At 40.5% G+C, this 24,791-nt stretch overlaps 1 protein-coding gene across 17 annotated transcripts in view; it reads left to right on the top strand.

Annotated features, from left to right (window-relative positions):
- The window catches only part of Celf2 (CUGBP Elav-like family member 2), a 520,719-nt gene extending 496,168 nt beyond the window's left edge, over positions 1 to 24,551 (top strand). For 7 of the 17 annotated variants that reach the window (XM_050150614.1, XM_050150610.1, XM_050150612.1 and 4 more), the window contains 5 exons: positions 5,172 to 5,291; positions 11,724 to 11,921; positions 16,310 to 16,453; positions 19,233 to 19,404; positions 20,763 to 24,551. In XM_050150614.1, the coding sequence (XP_050006571.1) occupies positions 5,172 to 5,291; positions 11,724 to 11,921; positions 16,310 to 16,453; positions 19,233 to 19,360 (590 nt within the window). In that variant the 3' untranslated portion in view covers positions 19,361 to 19,404; positions 20,763 to 24,551. Of the gene's footprint in view, positions 1 to 5,171; positions 5,304 to 11,723; positions 11,922 to 16,309; positions 16,454 to 19,232; positions 19,405 to 20,762 lie in introns of all 17 variants that reach the window. The other 10 variants (XM_050150611.1, XM_050150616.1, XM_050150613.1 and 7 more) reach the window with 5 other exon arrangements.
- The last annotated feature ends 240 nt before the right edge of the window (positions 24,552 to 24,791 follow it).

The raw sequence follows: 24,791 nt of genomic DNA, 5'->3' as shown, positions 1-24,791 counted from the left end.
AAGTAAAATCAGTCTTCCGGTAGGCACTTGAGTTACTGTACTGGCCACGTTCATCAGGACAAATTCCTTCTCATTTTCTTTGACCCTGATGAAATGCAGGTTGGGGGAAATGCAAGAGATTAGGCCAATGCTGTTCGCTTCAGAGTTGTCCTGTATTAGTCTCTTATTGTCTAGCCAATATATCTTCTTATAGCTGCTGTTGGCAAGATATGTATTTTCTGTCCTTCAACAGACTTATGGGTCCACTTCTGGTTTTTTCACTTTAGAATGGAATGAAAGCAATATGTGTCAGTGGAAGCTATACTTCAAAGTTTGAACTGTGGTCTTCTCCTGAGCTAGTGATATGTGGGTTCAGTGTTTCCCATGTGGGCAGCAGCAGTGAATGACAGGGCCAGTCAGTCTCCTAGTCACAAGGAGAAACATCAAGCCTCTTACTGTGTTACTGAATTGGAATGTTCAGTAGGATAGTGTAGCAAATACATTTCCAACCTAGGATATTTCCCATATTGAATGCGCTCATTGTTCTGTTGGAAGTCAAGGAGAATATGTATTTTTCAGGTTGTTTCTGAATCTTAAGTGCACCTCCTTACTTAGCATAGTTAAATCTCAGCTGGGGATTTTTGTTAAGTACAGTCTGGCCGTACTACCTTTCCATGTTAATACTTCTATAAATAAGGTTGAATTGGGGTGTGTCCTTTTGCTTTTGCTTTTTTGTCACATGCCTGTTTCTCTCCTTTTATACATTAAGTGAATGTTTACTAATACAAAATGTTAATTTCTTTACTGATCTTTTGAATTTTATTATCTTATTTAATGATTATTTTAAATTAGAACGTACTTCTGATTTATTGTGTTAATTTCAGTAAGATAAAAAAAAAGTTCCTTCTATATAATTCCTTCCTTTCTGGCCTTTCATGTGCCTTTTATATAAACAGTATGTTAAAAACCTAGCAACATATTATAATTACTTTATGTAATCTTACATCTTTTAAGGAAACTGAATAAAGGAGAGCAAGTAGTAAATCTTAATATTTATAGGGTATTTATAACCTTACTTACAATTTCTAGTTCTCTTCATTCTCAAGATCTGCATTTCTTGTTCTGATAGAATTTTCCTACATCCTCCTCCTTTGTTTGAATATTCTCAAATATAATACATTTCTTATATGGCATACCTAATCATGCTATTATATACATTTTAGTCAACTTATTTGAGATGAGAGTTAAAAACTATTATACTTTATAATATGTAATTACTTACACTATGTATGTGTGTTGATACCTGTCTAAAATCTCTTGTTAAAAATATAAAGAACTTTATTATTTCTTATGAGGCAGATCTGATACCTATGAAGTAATGGTTTTATTTTGTTGTTTGATTAATATGGAAATTGTTTCTCCCATTTTTGGAAGATAATTTTTCTGAAAATAATTGTAGTTGGCACTTAGTGTTTCCCTGTCACTGAGTATGTCCTGTAGTAAATGCATTGACTCTGCTGAGAAGTCGACTGTGCATCTTACCTGAATCCCTTGTATGATTTTTTTTTTCTTTTGCTGCTTTTAGAAATACCTCTAGCTCATTGACCTTCAACATCTGTATTTTCATATATCTGGGTCTGGGTCTCTTTGTGACATGGTAGTTTATCATACTTAGAATTGGTTCATTTTCTTGAATGTGTCAATGTCTCTAATCAAAATTGGGAAATCATTAGTCATCGTGCTTTGGAACATTTTTTCTTCTTTCTTTCTATTGAGCTGTACATTTTTCTCCACTCCTCTTCCTTCCTTTCCTCTCCCTTTCTACCTTCTTCTGTGACTCTCACGCTCCCAATTTACTCAGGAGATCTTGACCTTCCTAAGGAACATTTTTCTAGTCTCTATCACCCTTTGCCTAATGTTTTACATATATGTTGGTGTGTTCAACTATGTACCACATTCTTTTAATTTTGTGTTTACTTTTTATTTTCCTCTCTGTTCTTCTGAATATTTGTATTTATAAATAAGTCATGCCTTTCTTCCATTCTTTAAGCAGGATTTCCTTTAGTTGAGTATCTTTTTAATACCTTCTTTGATTTCTCCACCTGCTAAGTCCTAATATCTGGGTCCCTGTTGTCTACTCTATATGGATCACATCTTATTTCTTGGCATTTATTGTGATGTTTTTTTAACAACTGAGCATTTTAAATAAAGCAAATCTGGTCCTGGTTCTCCTCATTCACTCCCAGACTGGCTTCTTCATTGTTTATTTGCTTAGCAACTTAGCAAGATTAGTGTAGTAAAGAATATTGCTCTGACATAGTGCCCTTGATAGCATTACTCAAAAGGCATAACCTTGGGCTATGAGTGCCAGTTTTTCTTCCTTTGAATGTTTCTCCTCTGTTGCTTCTTTGATGTTAGATCTCTAGTTGGTATCTCTCTGTTGTCATCATACCCAGTGTTAGCCTTAACACATTTCTAGGGGTTTTTGCTCATAGCCGCCAAAGCTGATTTGATTAAAGCCAGGCCGTTGTGGGGGTCATCTTTGAACTAGGCCACGAGGCAAGCCCTAACTACAGGAAGACATCCCCTAGCAGTCTTTCTGACTGCTTCACCAGCTATGAACTATCAGCCTACTCCTAAATTGCTTACCAGCAACATTTGTGTTTACGATAGCTTACATTTTCCCATCTCTTTCAAATAAACGTGTCCCCTTTAGAGGAACCTGTTTTCTTAACCTGTCTCACATTCTAGACAGAAACTCTGTCTCATTGTTTCAAAGCTGGTATGGGAGCAATGGCTTTGATTTTCTTCAAGTGGCACCTCTGCTCTTAAGAAGAGTTTCTGTGCAAGGAAGGTTACACTCTTCTTAAGTTGCCTTTTCTAGCAGACTTCTAGCCTATATATTTGGTGGTATGGAAGTAAATGAAGCCTGATTTCTCCCAGCAAGTTGTTTAGGGAAAAGGCCTCCATTCTTCATGACTTGGAATATAATTCGTACAATACAGAACAGAGGGGAAGAGAATGGGGTAATTAGAAAGAGCGAAGTCTTCTCTTCCCTGAAGGAACTGTGGTACTAGGTTTGGACCTGTGAGGAAGGGAGCCCCACTTCCTAGGTCTCAGGCAAGCTTCTATTAAACTCATCTTCAGGGGTGTGATACTGAGACACCCAGGGAAGGGAGCCTATTGTAGACTCGTCAGTTCTTATGGAGATTTATACATTTTCCTAGGGAGGGGGAAATAGAGTTCTTCTTTTGTTAGACACTTTCTAGAGGTAGTAACTGTTGCATTTTGTGATTGTCACTAGTTCCATTCACTTCACAGAGGAGAGGGCCCACAGGTCCTTACATTACCTCTCGGTTCTTCACTCATGCCACTGAGACTCCAGCTTTGTTTTGTTTTTCAGTACTTTGCTGGTTTAGAATACCATGTGTACCATGAATAGTTTTTCTACCTTATCTGCTTTTACATGTAGGATACCACCAGATAAAGCCCAAGGGAAATGCACAAATAGTTATAATTTAGATGAACTCAGTCATCAGAAAGAATTCCCACTGGAAGAGAAAAAAAACTACCATGTATACTAGGATATTATTTTTAATCACATCACTAAGTAGTAAATTACTAGAAAGCTTAGGAATGAGTGGTTAAATAAAAGGGCAAACCCAGGAAATAACACAATGAAAGAAGCTTCCACATTAGGGGCATTTGGTGAATTAGAAAAACTTGAGTATAAAGTTTCAAAGGCTCCTGGTGCATAAAGAATACAAGAAGTTTATAGCCTGCCTGAGGTATCTGGTAGGAGACCATCTGAGTACTCCTCTGGAACCCCAAAGGCTGAACTGTCAGTGTGAGATGAACTCTGTGCTGAGAAGAGCCCTTCTCGGAGATACTTCCCTCTGAGAACTTACAGTAGTGAACAGGCCTTCGCATCAGCTTTACATGGGTGCTCGTTCAAAACACTCAAGCATTTTGGAAAGGTCTCTAGTTTGCCTTTTCCTCTAACACCTTATGTAATCACATGGAAATCATCCCTGAAAAGACCCATCTTCAACCCAGACTTCAAATATTTCCAGAAATAATTTTTCATAAATATTATTAAAGCTCTCATTCAAAAATCATAAAATATAGTTAAACCAAGGACCAAAAGTAGGAATCGGGCTGGAAATGACTCAGCAGGTAAGAGTCTTCAGTGCTTTAACATGAGGACTGGGCTTTGAATACCAGTACCCATGTTAGGTGGGTCACAAATGCTTATAACTCCAGCTCCAAGGGGTCTAACTCCCTCTTCTGGTCACAGCGGGTACCAACATACATATGCACATATACTCACATAAGCATATAAATAAATAAGCAGTAAAAACAAATCCTTTTAAAAACTAAACAGCAGTCAGATTTGAACAATATATTTAAATCAATCTATGGTCTCAGAATTATTAGCACATTTACAGAAAAGAAATGAAACTAGTATGTTCACAGAAACTTAAGGGATTTTAAAAATTTGAATAGCAACTGATTATTGCAATGATGCATACTGATGCTTCTGGAAATGTAAATTTATAATGTAACGTACAGTGACTATAAATCTAAGAGCATTTTAGATACAGTTAAAGAAGGTTTGGTGAGCCGGGTGGTGGTGGCGCACGCCTTTAATCCCAGCACTCAGGAGGCAGAGGCAGGCAGATCTCTGGGAGTTTGAGGCCAGCCTGGTCTACAAGAGCTAGTTCCAGGACAGGAACCAAAAAGCTACGGAGAAACCCTGTCTCGAAAAAAATCAAAAAAAAAAAGAAGGTTTGGTGAGCAAAATAGCAAAAAATATAAATTTGAGAGTATAATCTAAACTTTCAGGGTTGTCATTCACAATTTTTTCCCAGGCAATAGCAAGCAGCATACTTTTTATGCTGGCAAACAGATGGAGGTGGACCATAGCTAGGGTGGAGACTGAAATCAAGGCCTTGCTCAATGAGGCTGAGGAACACTGAGCTGCAAACCCAACCCATCATGTGATCTCTTCACTTACCAACCCTAAGTGCCAAAGGCCCTACATGTACAGTTCCATTTATCTTTACAGAAAAAGTTTAAGGAAAAATCACAGGTTTGTGGTGTTTAAGTGACTCCACGGTTAGCCTGTATAGTGACAGCAGGTTTCTTTCCATTCTTGCTGACTCTCATCTTGTGCTTTCTCTCTTTTGCAGTGGCTGCTTCAACCCCCAATTCTACTGCTGGTGCAGCCATGAATTCCTTGACCTCTCTTGGAACTCTCCAAGGATTGGCTGGAGCCACTGTCGGATTGAATAATATTAATGCACTAGCAGGTACCGTAAACAGTGAGTATTTGCTGCTCTGGTGGACAGCCTTCCCCTAAATTCTCCAGAACGTGGTCAACCAGAATTGACCAAAAAGGCTATGAAATGGGGAGAACTAAAACTTGGGATGGAGGAGCGCATGGTTCAGTAGGCAAAAATTTGCCCCTTTGATTTTATCTCAAAATAAACCCAACCACAGCCCACCCCAGCTTCTTTCCAGTGTGTAGTATAAGTTTGAATGCTCCAGATTGCTGAAGTTTGACAGATAGTTTCATGTTCCAAGGAGTTTGGTTTGGTTTTTTATTTTCTCAGCCCTGCTGCAAGGCAGGGTGTTATAATAGAAAAGTTAATGGCGTGGAAGTTGGGTAGCATATATCCTGCTGGATTGCCAGTCAACTGTAAGAGCTTAGGCAAATCACAGCTCCCTCTCTGGCCTAGTCTCCGTGGGAAAATTGAAAATTCTGGGTCAAGTGATATTAAAGGTGCCCTCCAGCTTGAAAAATCAAGGATTCCAAGATAAGTGTGAGAGCAAAAAAAACTAGTCCTTGGAAAGCCAGAAATGCAACTGAGTGTCAAGGAGCTCCAGCTAGAAAGAGAACTGTCTTCATTAAGTGCCTGGAGATGGGGGTGCCTCTACAATAGTGGCTGTAAAGGGGTGTCATTTTACTGTGGCAGAAAACACAGGATTTGGGCAAATAGGTTAGCAAATTACCCTTGATTCTGAAACAAACTGCCCCGTTGAGAAAGGATGCTAGCCTCCGTCCCACACAGTAACTGTTCTGTCATTCAGATACATGTGGAACAGTTCCCAGGCCTGAGGATGAGTCACAACTGGAGGATCAAGTTTGGGGTGGGCTTCTGCACTGGAGAAACTGAGCCTCAGCCACAAGGAGGACATCTAAAATACCTTTCCATCCATTTGGCCACCCTGGTTGCCCTGGAGGCCCAGAACAGCTAACAGTTTCTGCATTGTGGACCTAGTTGTCTGCCAGACTGCCCAAGCAACCTGATACTTGCCTGCTTAAATTTGTAGTAAGTGGGCCCTGGCTATTTACCTCACTTTGGGTCATGATTTACTAAATAGTAAACTGTTTTATCGAGTGACCAAACCATAATTATTTTAAATCAAAAATCCTAATTTCTATTTAAAAGTTCAAAAAGTAATAATTTGCAGTTGGACCAGCAAGATGACTTGGCAGGTAAGAATGCTTGCTGCCAAGCCTGATGAACTGAATTCAACCCCTGGGGACCCACTCATACAAGATGTCCTCTGACCTCCACAAGCATACCGTCACATCACAGTCTCCTCTCCCTCTCTCTCTCTCTCACACACTAAATAAATGTAACTAAAGAGTTTAAACTCTAAAATGTATCCACATAAAGATTAAACTTCTATAATCCCAGTAAGAAAATAAACCATATTTTAATAAGTGGATAATGTTCAGGTTTTATTAAGTCTTTTCTTTGGATGCTCTAGGGAAGTAAAAAAAAAAAAAAAATTAGACTGAGTTTTACCTGACCATAAAGGGAAAAAAAAATGTTTTCTTCCACAAGTGATGGCTCTGAATTAGCATTTAGCACATGGCCTGGTAACCTTGTGACAGCCAGAATGTTTTATTTCAGTTAAAACTGCCTCCAGCTTTTACATTTTCCAGCAGCCACCTAGGAGCCTCGAGGCCTGAGTCCTGTTTCTGGTGCGGCTCCTCTTTTTGACCTTGTCCTGCAGCAGTGCCAGCCCACTTGCCCTTCACCTGGGTTTCGGATGTGTGTGCACATCCCTCATGCTGCTTCTCTTGCCCCAGGACCTAGTTCCCCTCAAACAAGGACTTTGATTTGATCGCCAGCCTGTCCTTGGTCTGCAGAGTAACAGGCCAGTGGGAATGGTTGTCCTCCTCAGCACGTGCTCATGACTGCTGTGTGTCTCTTGTCTGTGTCTTGTACCTCTGCACTTGCTTTGTTTTGTGTTGCTAAGCTTTTCCCATCTTCATTGTGAGGACTCGGGGAACATTGTTGAATGATGAGAAACCATATAAGTCCTTGTGCGGGGTCGTATGCTACACAAAGTTTGCTCTGGCAAGGACAACAGTTTCAGTTTGGGTTCCTGACTTCACTGTTTGCAGTTGGGTTAATAGAAATATGCATAGTTCTTGACAAGTTAAGAAAGAATGGTTTTAATTTCACGTATCCCTACCTACCAGTCAGAGTGAACCAGGAAGATGTTTAACTAAACAAAAATTATGCACAAATAAAAATGTGTTCTTTCTTGATTGCTAAGTGTTACTAGTGCAAACCTCTTCTACAACCTCAGCATCAACTTGGGGAGAGTATTTAATATTTGTCTCAGATTAAATATGAGGGTAAACTCTTTTAGGGTAGAATATCCTCTTGGTTTATTTTCCTCAACAGAAATTATGATGCAACCTGTTGCAGATAATTTTCTCAAGGAAATCGAGAAATACTTTTATAAACAGTCAGCTCCTAAGACAGTTAATGGCAGCTTGTGTATTGTCTCCTCCCCAACTCTGCACCAGGAATGGTTCCTGTGTGTATTGTGGGTACAGTGATGAGAGGCTTCTGGTTTTCTGAACAGAACCAGCTCTTCTCCATGAACAAAGCAGCAGAAAGAAAGTAGGGAGCTGATGCGTCTTGGCCTGGACTTGATTCTCTTCCCTGCCGGAGGGCCAGTACCTCTCTGAAAGGGTTCATAGACAAGTTGCTAGGTTAAACTGTTTGAAAACCCTCTCCTTTCCCCTATTTGTTAACGAGCTGAAACTAAATAAAAGTTCAGCCTCTAATAGTAAAGCCAGAGTCGGCAAGATTGAAAAGAACATGAGTCATTCAGATCCTTCATCTGGGTAGTTTAAGGATTCCATTGATTTAAATTAAGATGAAAAATGCTTTGTGCAGATATATCTACCCAGGAGCCTCTGACTGGATATTTCTAAATCTAAGTGAAATGGCATTCTTCCTTTATTTGTTTAAATTATGTTCTCCCATATGGCTTAACATGTTGTCTGAAAATATGCCATTTAGCCATAAACACTTGGTAAAGAGAAGAGGCATTGAGCACATTACCCTAGCTTACACTGCTCTTACTTAGACTGTGGCATTACCACTTTAATCTGTCAGCTAGCCATTTCTGAAGATGAATGCCATTCCAGACCAGAGCACAACCCAAACACATTTGCATGTGTGATCTTACCAACACAGGCAAACATGGAAGTGCAACTGTAACTAAATCGATATCCATCTTCCCTCATTCCAGATATTTCCCAGATCCTCATTTATTAAGGTGTAGCTCTGCAGGCTATACCTCCTCTATCAAAGGAAATTTTACCAGTCAGTAGATAATAAACCTGTTCAAAGAAATCCCTTACTTTTTCTCTTATTTATGTGCTCTATCTCCTAGAAGGGTGACCTGTACATAAATGTGGTCTGCTCATGGCACACTCCTTCTAGTTCTGCTTTTTAGGACCGTTTCCATGGTGCTCACAAAAACAATGTGGGTGTGGCTGTCATCTTAGCTAAAAGACTGAGTCATCAGGCTGCAGACCACCTAACTGTCAGGCCAGCTGCCCAGACTCCCCTTACAGAGGCTGGTCACGCCCATCAGTTTATCCATCCTTTTTGTCTAAGTAGCATACATGAGAATTTAGATGAAGAGTAGGAAAGAGCTGATCCATGTAGCTTTCTCAAAGAAAAGCCCTATTCTTTTAAATTGAAATAACTGAAATATTTTATTCAACTAAACTTTCTTCAAATCACTGCTTCTATTGTCCAAGGCTTTTAGAGGTAATCAGATGCCGGCAGCTGAGCTGTTAAGTGTTAACTTTGGTACCACGATTATTTAATGTAGAATAACATCAGGTAATTCATAAGAATTGCTCTCAGTTATTGAAATAAATCCTCCTCAGCTGGTTCCTCAGATGCTTGCGTGTGGTTGTTTACCCGTTACTCCCTGAATTTGGCCAACGCCTAGCCTCCAGGTTTTCCAAAATAGTACAAATATTCTCAATGCCTTTGTATTTGAAAGAACTTTTTTACCCCTCCCCTATTTTTATTCAAGAATATGGTTATAATCTAGAAAAGGGAAGCTTTAGGCTGGAGAGACCAAACTGTGGCGCTCTTATTTGCACAAGGCCCTGACCAGTTTCCCTGACTTTGGCATCTGTATTCCAACTACTTCCTGCCTCCCTATAACCGTCCTCAAGAACATATGGCTAGGTCTTTTCTTCCACGTACACAGCAGCAGTAGAAGCAAGCAGAGCTTCCAGAAAGTAGGTTATGGTTAAAATACAGTGTAGGAAAACAACCAGCCATGACAACATACCACCCAGAATACTCCATTTAGTCATGAGATCTTCCAGTATTTTAAGAGTATGAAGTTCATTCTGTTTCTGTTTTAAGGGGTGGAAAATGACTAAAGGAGGGAGAATTCAAAGCTGCAGATTAAGTAGAGCCCTTGTATGGCAACTGCACAACCCTCAGAAGACAAGCTATAGTGGAGTGACAGGTAGTTTGGAGATACTCGTTAGGGTGTGACTTAGGCTTCAGCGTGTGTCAGGAGGCTGGGAAACCAGAGTTTCAAAGGGTCTGTATGCACATGAAACCATACAGCCTGGGGCAGAAGAGCGATTTCCTTTCAGAATTCCCTCCTATAAAGGAATTGAGTCCACAGCTTAATGGCCTGTATCCCTAACATCTGTTGGGAGCTGAAAGAATCAGTTGTTCCAAGTTGTCTCACACACTCCTTTGGGCCTCTCAGAAGTATCACACACATACTAAGCAGTAAGGATAAAACATAACCAAAAGGGAAAAAGAAAATTCCAGTTCTTTGGCAGCCTTAACAATGGGGATGAGTGTGCAGTAAAGGAACAGTGAGGTAAATGTGATTAGTTGGTATCCGAGGAATCGTTCAGAGTAATTAGGAGGACAAACTAGCTCTAAGCTCTTTAACAGTGCTTATTCGCATTAGTGGAATGGAAGAGAGTAGACTTTATAATAAGAACCCAGAGCAGGTGCAGCAGATCCCCTTCTGGCCAGCGCCTCCTAACTTACTCTGTACTTGCTGAATGACTCGAAATTACTCCCTTTCTCCAAGGGCTCGTATTTCATTCTTGAGGCCTTCAGACTTTTCTTTCCCCAGCTTCTATGAAGACACTATGTTGTACTGCTCCAAAAGGCCCAGTCCATTGTCTTCAAACCCCACAATAGGAAACCCAAACTCAAAGCACTAGGCGAATCCTCTACTGCTAAGTCCTGGTCAGCTTCATATCTGAAGAGATGACGTTGTCCAAGGAGTCTAAGCAGATATGGTGTAAATAAGACATCTCCTGCCCCCTCTCCTTCCTGTGGATGGCAAATGGTGACCCTGATGGGCGATAAGTGCTTCTGGTACTTGATTTTTCTGCATCCTTGGCAAGCATCCTCTAGTAGCTATCCTCCCTTACCATCAAGATTAGTGTTATTTCCAGCAAGTTGTTCTCAGAAACAGATCTTTAAAAATGCCTTTTTAGTCTTAAAAGAAACCAAAGACAATTGTTTCCTATTCCATTTCCTGTGTTCATGTGAAAGTTTATACTCCATGAAGCATCCTCTGTTTTAACTCAATATTCAAGAAAATGACAGTCAGCAGCCAAGACCCCAGGACAGAATCACACCCTGATCTACACTCAGATCCCCAAGCTGCTGCCGGAATCCAGCTCATCGACAGTGTCTCTCCAGTTCACTGGAGAACATGGATTACTATCTGTGAGCATGTGCGGTGTGCCTTTCATAGGCTGAGTAGCTTGAAGTGTCCTGCTCCTCAGTTCTGAACCAGCTAGGTGATGTATTCCCAAGGTCGCAGGCCCTCACAACATCCTTTGACTGTTTAGGAAGTCACTCTGATGGTACTGCGGACTCACTGAGGTGCACACCTAATAGTGTCTGCTCTGCCTCTTCCTAATCACACAGCTTGGATGTAAAAGGTTTCTCTTTGCCCTCAAGCTTCTTGAAAGACCTGTGGCCCCCTAAGAAGCTATAGTCAGTGGACAGCAGTATGCAGATATGCTAGGCATCAGCCACTGAGGGTTTGGTTTGGTTGGGTTTTTTTTTTTTCCACATGCTTCCAAGATCTAAGAAAAAGAAGGTATATATTTCAAAAAGTTAACAGTGGTACTTGCCAGCAGCACACTGCATGAAGTGATTCTGTCTGACGTCAGGGCCTCATTGCGTTTTTATCACTGGCAAAGGGAGGGAGAATTATCATTGCTTTTTTTCCCCACCTTATTGTGATTTCTTTCTTCATATGTATCGTTTTTTGACTTTGTGTTTGTTTAATTGGTGTGCTAGCTGCATGCACTTGCTGTTGTACTGTGTCAAATGATTCTCTGACTTCCTTTGGAAAGCACTAATGAATAAGTGCTATTTCTCTTCTCTATTGTTGGGTTTTTTGTAAAGTTGCTCAAATGCTCTCAGGTATGGCGGCTCTGAATGGAGGACTTGGCGCCACAGGCTTGACGAATGGCACGGCTGGCACCATGGACGCCCTCACCCAGGCCTACTCAGGAATTCAGCAGTACGCGGCAGCTGCACTGCCCACTTTGTACAGCCAGAGCTTGCTGCAACAGCAGAGTGCTGCAGGCAGCCAGAAGGAAGGTGGGTATCCATCTGCACCTCAGGGCCTGGCGGGGCCAGCCAGATCTGCATTTGCCTCTAGAGCACGCCCAGAAGACGCTGATTTAAACCAGTGTTTTAGGAGAAGTTGCCGGCTTAATTTCTAGTATTCATGTTAAAAGAAAAAGGTCTCAAGCACGAGCCATTTATCACAGTCTTCTGTTCGTCTTACGTTTTCCTCAGTTTCTCACGAATCCCTTAAGAAGTTCTCCTCCATCAGGTGTCTACAGGAAATGATTTACTAGTTGCTACCATCAAAAATGCCTAGTCTCTCCTCACACAGAAACTCCTTAGTGAGAGGTGCCAGGGAAGAACTTCTCTCCTGAATTCCCCAGCTTCTTAGTGTCCACGTCCCTTGAAGTAGCGTAACTACCTCTCAGTAAGCGATAGGCTCTGACTAATGATGGAATCCACAGTTATAAATGACACAGGTTGCTGTATAATGAGGATGTCTTCTGGGAAAGAAAGTGATAGGTTCAATAAGGCAGGGTAATCCTAAGACTAAATTAAAACTAATTATAAAATGGTATATGGCCTTGTCCAAATGAGGATAGCTTGTCCTTCTTCCTTTTCATTCTTTTGCTTTATTGGTTGGTTTGTTGAGGTAGGGTCTCATCCTACAGCCCAGGCTGCCCTTGAATTTGTGCCAGTCTTCATTGGCTCCACCTCACCGTTGCTAGGTTACCATTACACTTGTAGGCTACCACACTCCACTGTTTTAACTTCCTTATTAACTGAAGTTCAGAATATGGGAAAAGGTAAATCAGAAGAATTTTTGTTTGGTTGATTTTTTTCCCTCTTTTATCCATACTCTGTAGTTACAAATGACTTTTGCTTGGATATTAATTTAAAGATCTACAAGTAGTATCATAATTTCACTCTGCAAAATTAGGATTTTAAGGAGGTACAACTTGAAAATAGAAAATAAATTTTTCTTTGACAAATAAGTACAGAGATCTTGAATAAAGAAAAGAAATACAGGAGACCTAAGTTACTCCTCAGCTCTTTCCTCTGAGCTGTGACTTCTTCTATAGGTATTCAAGTGTGCACAGCTATGTCCCAAACACCTGTGTCCCACTGGGTGTTTGAAAGGGACCTCGCATCATGTACACCACAGGTCTTCTCTGGGAAAGCCTATCTTTGTTTAGTTCCTGTAGCCACTGTGAGAAGTAAGTAGCAAGGGAGAGAACCTGTAGGATAACAAAGCTAAATCCCTACATGGTTCTGGAGAATGCTGGATCTACATTATCCAGCATGGCTTTATAGGACAGTATAAATTTGTGCCACTCAGATATAAAGCTGCCAATAAGTATAAAAATTTAATTGTTAAATAGCATTTTTCTAAATGACTTCTCCCAGCCCACTGCTGTAAGCTGCTTTTCTTTGACTTGTAAGGACTGGAGGTCATGATCACCACATCCTAATCCTAATTTAGGGATGTTGGCTACCAAGGATATGTTTTAAGGCTCTTTATTTTTTGGTACTAGTCATAGCTTTTGGTTTGTTCATTTCATTGGTTTGGTTTGTTTGTCCCTGCCCCAGCCCTCATCTCTTACCTTCTCATACCTCTCTTGATCATCTAGTCACCCCGTTCCTCTAGCTCAAGAATATCATCCCTCTGTCATTAGTTTACAATGAAGGGAAAGAATAGGTTTACTAATCAGCAGACTTTGAGATTTCTGTTCTGCAGCTTGTCCTTGGTCTGGCCTTTAGTTAGAGTTGAAACATGCCCTGAACTATTTAGTCATGAACTCTGGCATATTTTCCATCGCTGGAAAATGAGCCGCTTGAACTTGGCAAAGAAATGATTTAATGTTTCCATAGTGAATTTTCTGAAGGATGGTAGCATTTCTACCGAGCTAAATATCAGGAAAGCCCATCACTTTTCATGCCATTGTGAGCATCTCTGGCTACTCTTATACATTCCCATCTCCCTTTCTTAACAAGAGGCAAGTTTTGTACATACAAATAGTTAGGACCCCCAGCAAGAGGCCAATTGGCACTTGTGGTCTAGTGTAGCTTTGTTCTAGAAAATCGTTGCCTCTGGGCCTTGGGGTTTTGTGCTTCATCAGGTACTCTATGAGAAATACAGAATACAACATCCAGCATGTAAGGACCAGTACTAGAACACAACTGCCAGTTGAGGTGTTGTGCTAGGAGAAGGTAGACAAAGAGTGAGTTGTGAACAGCTTTTAATTACTTTTAGAGATCTAGGTGTGTGTGTGTGTGTGTTTGAATTTATATCAGCTACATCATTTGCATACAATGAATGTTTTCCTATATGAAACTTTTTTTTAAAATCCCAGATCAGGAGGTTTAAAAGATCAAACTGCTGTCAGGTGGTGGTGGTGCACATTTTTAATCCCAGCACTCAGGAAAGTAGAGGCAGGTGGATTCTCTGTGAGTTTGAGGTCAGCCTGGTCCACAGAGTAAGTTCCAGGACAGCCAGAGCCATGCAGAGAAACCCTGTCTCAAAAAAAAAAAAAAAAAAAATCAAACTGCTTCTTCGTAGTGGCATGCATGGCTGGGGGGTAAGGGGGATTAAGAAGATGTTGATGATAATTGTTCCTGGGAAAATAATAAACAAAAGGACCAATACCTCTTTTTGTCTGTCTCACTGTTCATGGTCTCCCCCTATCTGGCATGAACAGAATCAGAATGTAGATAGCATTCGAGATTCCCAGGATCATTCAGGTACACATAGTCCGTATTGTTCATTCAAACTGTGCTTATTGCTCAGGCTTCAGGAGAAGCAACATTCCTTACAATGCAAATTGAGCCACATTAATCTTTCTTGATGCATTTAAATCCTTTGTTTAAAAGGCACGCTAAATCTGGGATACACATTTGGCTAGTATGCCCATTACTAAGAAAACACATAGTACAGTGCACTTAGCACACCCATTTCTAGCATTTGAGTTTTCGCATCTATCCAAATTAGGACCAGAAAACAGTTAAGGAGCAGTGTCAACTATAGTTGTCTTCCTTTAAAGCAAGCCTCCCTTGAGCAAGATTAGAGAAATATCCATAGAATCTGTAATACAGATTGTTGGTGTTTTGGGGTTTTGGTTCTTTGTTTTTGAGACAAAGTTCCTCTGTGTAACAGTCCTGACTGTCCTGGAACTCACTCTGTAGACCAGGCTGTCCTCAAACCTGCAGAGCTCCACCTATCTCTACCTTCCAAGTGCTGGAATTAAAGGTGTGTGCCACCACCATCTGACACAAACATGTTTTTAAGTAAAGAAGTAACTACATCTATGGCTTCAGTAAAGTCTCATTCTTTGCGACACTTTGTTCATTAACTTTTCTGGGAGCAAAGATGTGCCAGTTCACTTATTTTATCGAGTTCTAACCCTCATGTCCCCATGTCCACACACACGGACACCATTCTCCACTGTAAGTTCTTTAGGGGACTCACAGGATCCTGGCCACAGATCTCCACATGGAATAGGCAGGCACATTCCCTGGGTGCAGAAGTCACCTCCCCAGTTCTATGAGCTCCTATTCTTAACAGCGTCCAAGAAGTATCCCAACTTTATCCTCTCTATCCAGTGCATCTGGTTCCTTCTCATTCTTTTAACTTCCATACAACTCTTTTAGTGGTGAGTCCTGAGTTCAGTGAGGAACTTGAGACAACTAACCTTCCAAACAGTATAGCTAAAAAAGACCTTCTCCCTTCTCTCTCCCTTCCCCCTTGGTTTTTGGAATTTGCATGGAAAGAGAAAGGCTGTGTTTAAGTCAGTCTTGGAGAAACTCTTGGGTCCACTGTACTCAAGTATAATTACCTGTCAAAATTGTAAGATTCTAGCCACCTTTCCCCCAGTTGTTAACTCCCTGCCAGTCATCCTAATAAAGATGATTATTACCGTGTGTGCGCACAGATTTGCCAAATCAGAACTGGCTGAATAACCAGGCAAATGATGGAGACATCTGAGCAGCATTGCTGTTTTGTATTCATTATTCTAAATTGCTGCAATTTGCTTAGAATGCAAAGAACATTCTCCTCCACTTCAGGAGATAGTCTACACATGAAACATGGCCACCCAGGAGTAGCCCATGCCCAAATCCTATTCCTCTCCTGCCCACTGCTGCCACCTTAACACCGTGGAGATGAGGCTGATGAGCAGCTAAAGTGGGCCAGGGATTCTCTGAAAAACAGGCCCCCTCCCCACCACATGCCTGCCACCAATTAGAACATATAGAGGACAAGTGTTTTCCTAAACATCATACTGGCACTTAAAATTATCCATCTGCTTATTCTTTATAAGAAAAAGCCAAATGGCTAACCTACCTATTACTAAAGTATCCTAAGAGGCTTTGGGGACTAAGACTTGGGGGATACCTTACTCTGATTTTTTCTTCCTCTTTAGGTCCAGAGGGGGCAAACCTCTTTATTTACCACCTTCCACAGGAGTTTGGAGACCAGGACATTCTGCAGATGTTCATGCCCTTTGGAAATGTTATCTCTGCTAAAGTCTTCATTGACAAACAGACCAATCTGAGCAAGTGCTTTGGTATGCAAAAGAAACCTAGCTAAATATTGCAGGTTTCCCAGTCAGGAGTCAGAATAGGGCCTTCCTTGTGGTGGTGACTCCTGACTTCCTAGCTGCATGTAAACAGATTTGGGCAAAGCTATTTAATCAGAAAAGGGGGAAGTGCTATATAAAAGGGGGCATTCTTTTATGTTAGGTAATATTCTATACCGTAGTATTAAAGTATCTTCCTATATATCTGGTTCTTCCTCACCATAGAACAGTAGTTGTTTCTTCAAGCCCTGCAGATGTAGCTGTCTGTACTGCTACAGATATCACTCCACACCACGAACCCCTTACTCCTACAGTCAGATAGCTGAAACACTGTATCAGAGCTTGTTCCTCCATCTTTAACTTACAAATGTACACACTCATAAGCAGGATATGGCCAGGTTGCTGCCTCAATGCATCTCTGTAGACTAAAGACCAGCAGCTGGTGTGTCCCATGGCCACAAAGAACAAAGCGTTATGATGAGCTTGGATTGTCAGGTTGGCCAGGGCTTTGTGCACAGGCCAGAGCACAAGAACATGCAGGTGTTCTTCAAACACTACAACACACCTAGCTCTCAGCCTTGCACCCTTGGGGTTCAGAGGGAGCATCTGTTCTCCCCCCACACCCTCCTATAACAGAGTAATGAAAATTCCTTCCCCAGTGTTTCTCTATGACAAGGACAACATTTGTTAAATCCATGGCCTCCTTATTTTTCAAACTGATTTATCCGCAAAGATGTTAAGAGTTCAAGGTATTCATTGCCTTGTTTAGCAAGCTCTGGCTCAGTGTGCATCCAGCAGTTTGTTGATATCACTCCTACAGTTTAATAATAATTCATATTGTGGGAGGTGGTACATTTTATAAAATAAGATATGAGCAAAAGGAAATAGGGTTGTATGTGTTACAAAGAAAACTATCTAAGGCAGAATAGTTCTCAGAGAGCCAGAAGTTCAAACTTGGCCTGGCTGGCTGGTAGATAGTGTTTTGGTTCTGCATCTCTGCTGCTAAGGTCTTTCCCTATCCAGGAACGCCTAACCCTCGGGGTTAGAAGAATTAGTGCATCACCATTTCCAGTGATTGTTTTTACCCTAGGAGAAAGGCTGTCAGCCCAAGCCTACTCCACCTCACTATGGGGACTGTATAGAAGCCCTTTGTGGCAGCGGAGGGAAACGGAAGCTAAGCTGTTATGTAGGGGCATGCATGAGGGAGCCAGAGCTGACCTGTGGGAGGGCTTCCTGGGCAAGGTTCTTAGATAGACATAGTTTTCATAGTTGCATAATTGTCCTAAGTTTATCTGGAGACTGAAAGGAACAGTAGTCCATGATTTGAGGAAACATTACCCTGCAAAGAGATTTGATCAGGCCACAAACTACTTAACCAATGTGTTCATGATAATATAAGCTGTAGCTGTGAGAATCCCCGATATATTTTCAATTTGTCTTAAAAGCTTTGCCTCCCAAGTTTCTTGGTGAAGAGTCTATGCCTTAAACTCCCAATTTGCTGAGTTGCTCATCGTAATAAACCCATCCTTTCATCCATCTCACTCTTGGCCCATTTCCATTCTTTAATCATCTTGCCACTTTCTACCTGAAAGACCCCAAGAGAAAGGAGAGGTCACATCAGGGTGAAAGTCTTGGATTTGCGATTACTTTTACTGGGAGTTGGAGTTAATAGAAACACAAACAACTGTTTTTGCAATGTGGCCTACCTACTGAAAGCTTTCCTGCCTTATACCTTGTGTCCACTTTTGTCAGCTGAGAATTCTGCTCAAGAATGTTTATGTCCTTTGCCCCCTCCACTGGTTTGTAAAAGAATTTTCTCTTTAGTTTTAAACCTTCATAGGAGTAGATAGGTGAAAATAACAGAACCTTCCAAATTACTGATGTTTCAAAGTGAAATTCAATCCATGAAGTAGCTTTCTGTCACCACTCAAAGTCACCACTTGCCTGCCTGGTCTCACAGTTCACTGTTAGGACAAACTCAGCAGGTAGAATTCTCTTCTGAATCTGTGCAAAATATCTATCATTTGTTTGCCTCTCTCTTTCCTCTCCTCTCTCTCTCTCTCTCTCTCTCTCTCTCTCTCTCTCTCTCTCTCTCTCCTCTCTCCTCTCTCCTCTCTCCTCTCTCCTCTCTCCTCTCTCCTCTCTCTCACTCTCTGATGGTGGCTTATTGTTGCAGATACAAATAACTGGGATATGTTGAAACAATTATTAAGCCCTGATACAAAGAGAAAGGCATGTAACTTTTCTCTGGGTTTGTCTGAACAGTAATTCTAAAATGTTAAGAAGCTAGTATACACTATTCTAACTCAGCTAATTCAGTGGTTGACTCATCCCAGAGCCCAGCCCTTTGTAGGCTCTGTCTATGAATATATATATATAGTACTTATTCTTTTCTGAGGAGTTTTTCCAAAGGATCCTGGGCAGTAGGGAGGGGGAGGGATACCAAACAGGGATACTTCAAAGCACTAAAAAGAGGGGGGAAAGTTCATAGAACAACTTAGCTTTAGTTTTGTGGAGAGAGGTTTTGCCCTTCATGGAGAATCTGCCCTCTGACTAGCTTTCACTCCTTGCCAGTGGGCATTATCAGTGTTGTCCACAGACATGCACTGTGCATGTATAAACCTAGCAGAGCCCAGCTCAGACCCTGGGACAGGCACCTCTCAGCATCTGCAGTCATACTATGCCGGCCAGCCCCGCCAGTCCCATTTTCTGCTTGACTTCCCCTTCACCCTGACCTCCCTACCTCCTTCCCCTTTATGTTTTCCAGGTTTTGTTAGCTATGACAATCCAGTCTCTGCGCAAGCTGCAATCCAGGCTATGAACGGCTTTCAGATCGGCATGAAACGCTTGAAGGTGCAGCTGAAGCGCTCCAAAAATGACAGCAAACCTTACTGATCCTAACCCCAGAAGCTCCCTGCTCTTATTTTAGCTTTCTTAGGGTAAGTCCCACAAGCCAGCCTGTTCTCAACAGGGAAGGCAGAGGAGGGACCACAATGCCAACTTTTGCCAAGAGAGACGGTTATTTTTACAATAAGGCCTCCATTCCTTCCACTCATGCCCCACCCAATTTGCCATAATTAAAACTTGGGCTACCTTGTTTCTGTTGAGTAAATTCCTTCTCTAATTGTGCCACTGTATTCTCCTTTGTTTTGCAATTTGAATATCCTTACTCCTTTTTAAATTTTTTGTTTTGCTTTTTAAAAGAAAAACATATAAACAAATAAATGACATCTTGAGATTTTAAAAGGCAAGCAAACACTAATGTGCAATTCTAACTCTGAAACCACTGGTGCCCCAAGAGCACTGCCTGGAGAGCTCACCCCTCCTTGCCCGCCCGCCCCTCAGAGGCCCCACGGTTGAGTTAACGTGGTGGCCTAGCAGAGGCAGAAGCCAGGAGAAGCACTTAAACCACCACAGAACATCCTCCCACTACATTGGTTTGTTTTAATATAAGTAGGATTTTATTTTAGGGTTCAAAGAAACATGACATTTATTGGTCAGATTATTACACTGGTTGTCTATTTTGTTATTGTTTTATTTTTGTTTTTAGAAAGGATTAATGTAAAAAAAAGATTTAGAGATCTGTTTCTTAAAGCTACAGGGTTTAAAAATAAAATAAAAATGAGTGAAAATACTTGATGTTTCTTGAAAGATAAATTTAATAATAAATAAATACATAAATAATACATAAATAAAAAAGAAAGCCACAGGCCTGTAAATTTTATTTGTAAAAAAAGCATTTCTATTTTTATACAAAATTTTTACTGCCTCAGAAATAATGGAAGTTATTTATTGCCTATTGTTAACTTATTGGGTACCTAAAGAGCAGTTCTCTGTCCAGCTAGCGCCTCCTGAAGTAGTCTCTAGAGGAATTGTTCTAGGAACGGGCTTTGTCTCGCTGTTGAACCCTAGACCTAAAGTTCATGCTTTATCCTCTCGTTGTTTGTATCTGTCTGATTATTTTGTTCGTAATTTCCATTATCTAGTTTACAGTTCAGTTGTCTTGACTTCCCCGTATGTCACCTTTGTTCAGACTGGACCCTCTCCTCCGTCCCTTGCTAGTCCCTCACCCCAAACACCCAGAATCCATCCCCTCTCACTCTCTCCAGATGGATTCTCTTGGGGTTTCATTGTGCTGTGGAAAAAGAGTGTAAGAAATGCAAATTATGTGACTGGCTCATAGACTCCCTGAAGACCTCAGATTTGCATTAGTTTTTCTCCTGCACCCTTGAAAGTGATTTTGTTGCTGCTGCGTAGATTCTGTGTAACTTTTTACTCTTCCTTGTTTTTTCCCTAGACATCTTCATGCCCGTTAGTTCACCGTTTGCCTAGCATGTCCCTGTGGCGTCTCAAAAAAGTTCCATCGTCCCGTCATTGTTTCTGATGTCTTTCTGACCTCACATCATATTTGGTTCTCCTACTGACCTTTGATCTAGTTTGACCTTTGAAATTTGCATGTGACCTCATCTAGCTATGAATTCTGGGAAGTCAATGTGAAAAACATTGCTGCATTCATGCAAGACTGAAATTATTAGACAAATTATAGAAAACAACCTGTGGCAAAAATGTTTTTTTTCTTAATTTTTTTTTTCATAAAACAGACTTGAAAGTATTACACAGGGATTGGCATTCTTCCCGGTCACTGGTGACAATAGCAATATGTGTCCAGGGACACAGAATGTTGGTTTCTAACAGACTACTTCCAAAAACAGTTTGAGAAAAAAAAAACTGTCTGATTTTAAGTCTCTAGAGGTCTGTAATAGTTTTTACATTTTTCAGGCAGTGTAAAGTTTTTGATAAGGCCATTTTAGGTGGCTCACTTTCTCATTAAGATATATATATAGAACCACTTTTTGTAGATTAGTATAAGAAAAATATTTACCCTGTTTTGGGGCAAATGCTACCTATTTGTGTCACCTTTTGCTGAACTGACTCACAGTTAGACAATCCGTGGTTTAATGCACATGAAATTACCTATATTTTATACTGTTTCAATGTACAGGAGAAAGGTTACTGTAACTGTGTCATGTTGGTGCTTCTGTGGATTCAGTTGTGGTCTCATCATGAGTCTCAAGGTCTTAATGTTATTTGTTGATAAGACAAGCTTAGAATTGGTTTACTTAAAACAAAAAAAAAAAAGAATTTAAAAAAAAAGTTGTTTGCTTAAAAAAATAATTTCATGTGAGAGAAAAAAAAACTATTCCAGAATAAGTTTTGTGTTGGCTTGAGAAGCATTGATGTCACTTTTTTTATTGTGGACTATTAGATGTGTTTGTGTTCAGCAAAATGTGATCTGTTTTGTTTTTTCTTTTAAAGAAAAAAGTGAAAACTATATAGTGCCAAATTCCAAAGGTACTTCCTCCCTAGAGTTTCGGTGTGTTTCTTGTGAGAAGTAATTTGATAACATGGGTATTTTATTATGTGTTTTGTATAAATCCCTAATATTTAAAAAAAAAGGTTACAAAGTTTGTTAACTTGCTATTCTGTGGTCTTGTTGCCTGAAATTGTTATTGTTTGTTATTTCTCTATGCTGTTTTTTGTAAGACATTGTATAAGTGCCCATGTCTCACTTTTTTAACCACTCTGCACATCAATGCTGTGAAGGCAACCCTCACAATGTATTTTCTTCATAATATCTGCAAACCTCTAAGGTGAGAAAGTCTTGAACTTTTAACCCTTTCTACCCAGAGCTATCTGGAATGTTGGTAACTTTTTATACTGTCATCCTTGGGTTGTTTGGGGGTGTTTCTGATTTGGATTTTTCCTTCTCTATATCTTCTAAGTTCTTATTTTTGTTTTTTAAGACCCCCCTCCCACCCAAAAACTCTTGTCTTTTTCCTATACCATTTTTTTATTTTCTTTTTTATTCCCCTTCCCTCCTATTATCCTATGCTCCTTTAGTTTCAATTTAAAAGATTGAGTTAAACCCTGTGAAGGTAAAAAACAGGTAGACTTAGTCCCAACATAAGCCCTCAAAACACTGTTTGCTTTTTGAGATCAGGCTTCATGGTATGTCCAAGTATACAATATTTCCATACACCCTGCAGTTAAATGGCTTTTGTATGGTCCAGTCTTTCAAGGAATTTTGCTTTCGTTTCTTAAACACTCCTAAGTAATGCTGAATCAGCCATTGTGCTAGGGATTCTTGGACTCCAGCGGACACTTGAATAAGCAAGGTGTCCGTGGGAAAAGCCCACAGGCTTTTCCTTGCCTCTCTGATTTTCTAGCGTGTTTTGACTTTTGATTGAACACATTTAAAGGGGCTGACCATGTAAGAGGAGCTCAACTCTGTTCTTCACCATAGTTACTAACCAAATACCCAGGACCAGGTCCTGCTGCCACTTTTTAAAGTGCCGTAGTCGCTGAGTCTGGCTTTGTATGAACAGAAGTCTTGTTCTGACAGACCCTAATGTCATACCCACAGTCCCAGCCCACACCCAGCCTCGGGGGAAACATACACTCCCAGCTTCTGGTCTCAGCCCCCTTCTCCTCACCCACCCCACGGGTTAGTGTGCGTGTGAATGTGATAGCCCTGAGTCGGAAAGGATTAGCCTCTCACAATGCAAAAAACAAGTTTCCTCCTACAGCACGTGCACTTCCCCACACCTGTTTACTACTGCCGGGGCCTTCCTTCATCCTTGAGGGCTATTTTGTACTTTCTGCAGCACTCAGCTCAATAACAAAGTGGTCACACACATTTCTCAGTCTCTACTATATGGTGGTGTGTAGATACACGTGTAGAAACACAAGAGAATACAAGTTGTATTTCATAGACCGTCTCATTCAGAATCTATTCATCTATCAATGGCATAAATCTCAAAAAAAATCAGATTTTTTTTCCCCATGGATGCAAACTGCCCTCCTTCCTCTTAACCCATCTGCAGTCCCCCGCAGAGGCTCGGGCCAGGCAGGCACTTTCTGTTGAGTGTTTCTAATTTTGCAGGCAACCAAGACAGTACATTGAGGGGGAGGTTTTTGGTTTTGCATGTTTCATTGTAAGAAAGATAACCTTCCTCAGAGACAAACTGTCCTTTATCTTTCAATGTCAAAATGAAAAAGCTGCAAGGGTGTACAGGGCCTGATTCTGGAAGACAAAACACAGGGAAGCTGCGTTTTTAAGAATCAAGTGTAGAACATAGTCTTTCAAACTCAGAGAACTCTGATCAGAGCGCACCTCCAAGGTGTAACAAGTTCGTCTTTCTTTCACCGCAGGGGTTCTAGTTCTTTGGCTTGTGCTACTCTGGAATCATTTACTGTTTCTGTTTTTATTATCTTAAGTGCTAATTAAAAAGAAATAAAATTTTAAAAAAATGTAGTTTCATTACCTTTTGAATAATGTCATACAAAAAATGTATTTGTGTTTTTTGTGCTGTGGGAATTGTTGTTTGTAGATTAATAATACCATTTTGTTTAGAATTACAAAGTAGTTTTTAAATATTGTCTGAGAAAAGCCAAAGTTAATGCAACCTAGTGGAAACTGTAAGACCATTTGAGTATTGTTTCTGTTTTATTGATGCATTTGGATTTTGTTGTTTGATGGAATTTGAGCCAAAAAAACAAAAACGCAGGCTTTCCTATTTCTACACCTGATTGTACTTATGCATTTTGTACCAGTGGGATTTTTTATACTGGAGATTAAAAAAATGGAAATTTTTGTGGCTTACTCTTGTGGGCCCCTGACAATGACTGATTTCAAGTTTGATTTCTGGTTGATAGAAAGAAAGTTGCTTTTCTTTTAAGAATTAAAAACTTTGGCTTGATTTCTTTTTTCCCTTTGCTTATATCTAGCATTAGAATTTTGTCTTAAAATACAGCGGTAAGTTTCACTTTTTATTCTGTATTGTGCAGTTACACAATAAGATAATTAGACTTAGAAGTACTCAGTCACTTTGAGTGGATAAATGTATTAGTTAAACTTTAGGAGTTTGCTTTTTTGCTGTTTAGATCGAGGTTTTTTCTGACCCTTCTGTCCTCATTGTGAACATAACCGTGTAGTTGAAACAGTCAGACTTATTTTTGTAATGTATGTTACTGTGTGATGCGGTTTTTTGCTTCTGTCTCCAATATTAAACCATTTTCCTAATAATTGTTTCTCTCTCTGCGTGTTGTATTGTTGGTGGTCATTCTGTGTTGGTGACACATCTACACACCTCACCGTTGCACGTATGTTTTTTTTCTATATGTTGTGTAAAAAGATACAGTCGATTCCACCTAAGTGAATATCTGATTTGGGAGACGAGGAAACTACACATCCCACCCCTGATTCATGCATAGTCCACCTAACCGCTGCTTCCAAGGTGATTCACCTTTTCCCAGTAATTCATCC

The sequence above is a fragment of the Alexandromys fortis genome, unplaced genomic scaffold, assembly GCF_014885135.2.
Source record: "Alexandromys fortis isolate MF-2015 unplaced genomic scaffold, M_Fortis_MF-2015_v1.1 scaffold_69, whole genome shotgun sequence".
In the NCBI taxonomy this organism is placed as follows: Eukaryota; Metazoa; Chordata; class Mammalia; order Rodentia; family Cricetidae; genus Alexandromys; species Alexandromys fortis.
This window is presented reverse-complemented; position numbering and strand designations above follow the sequence as displayed.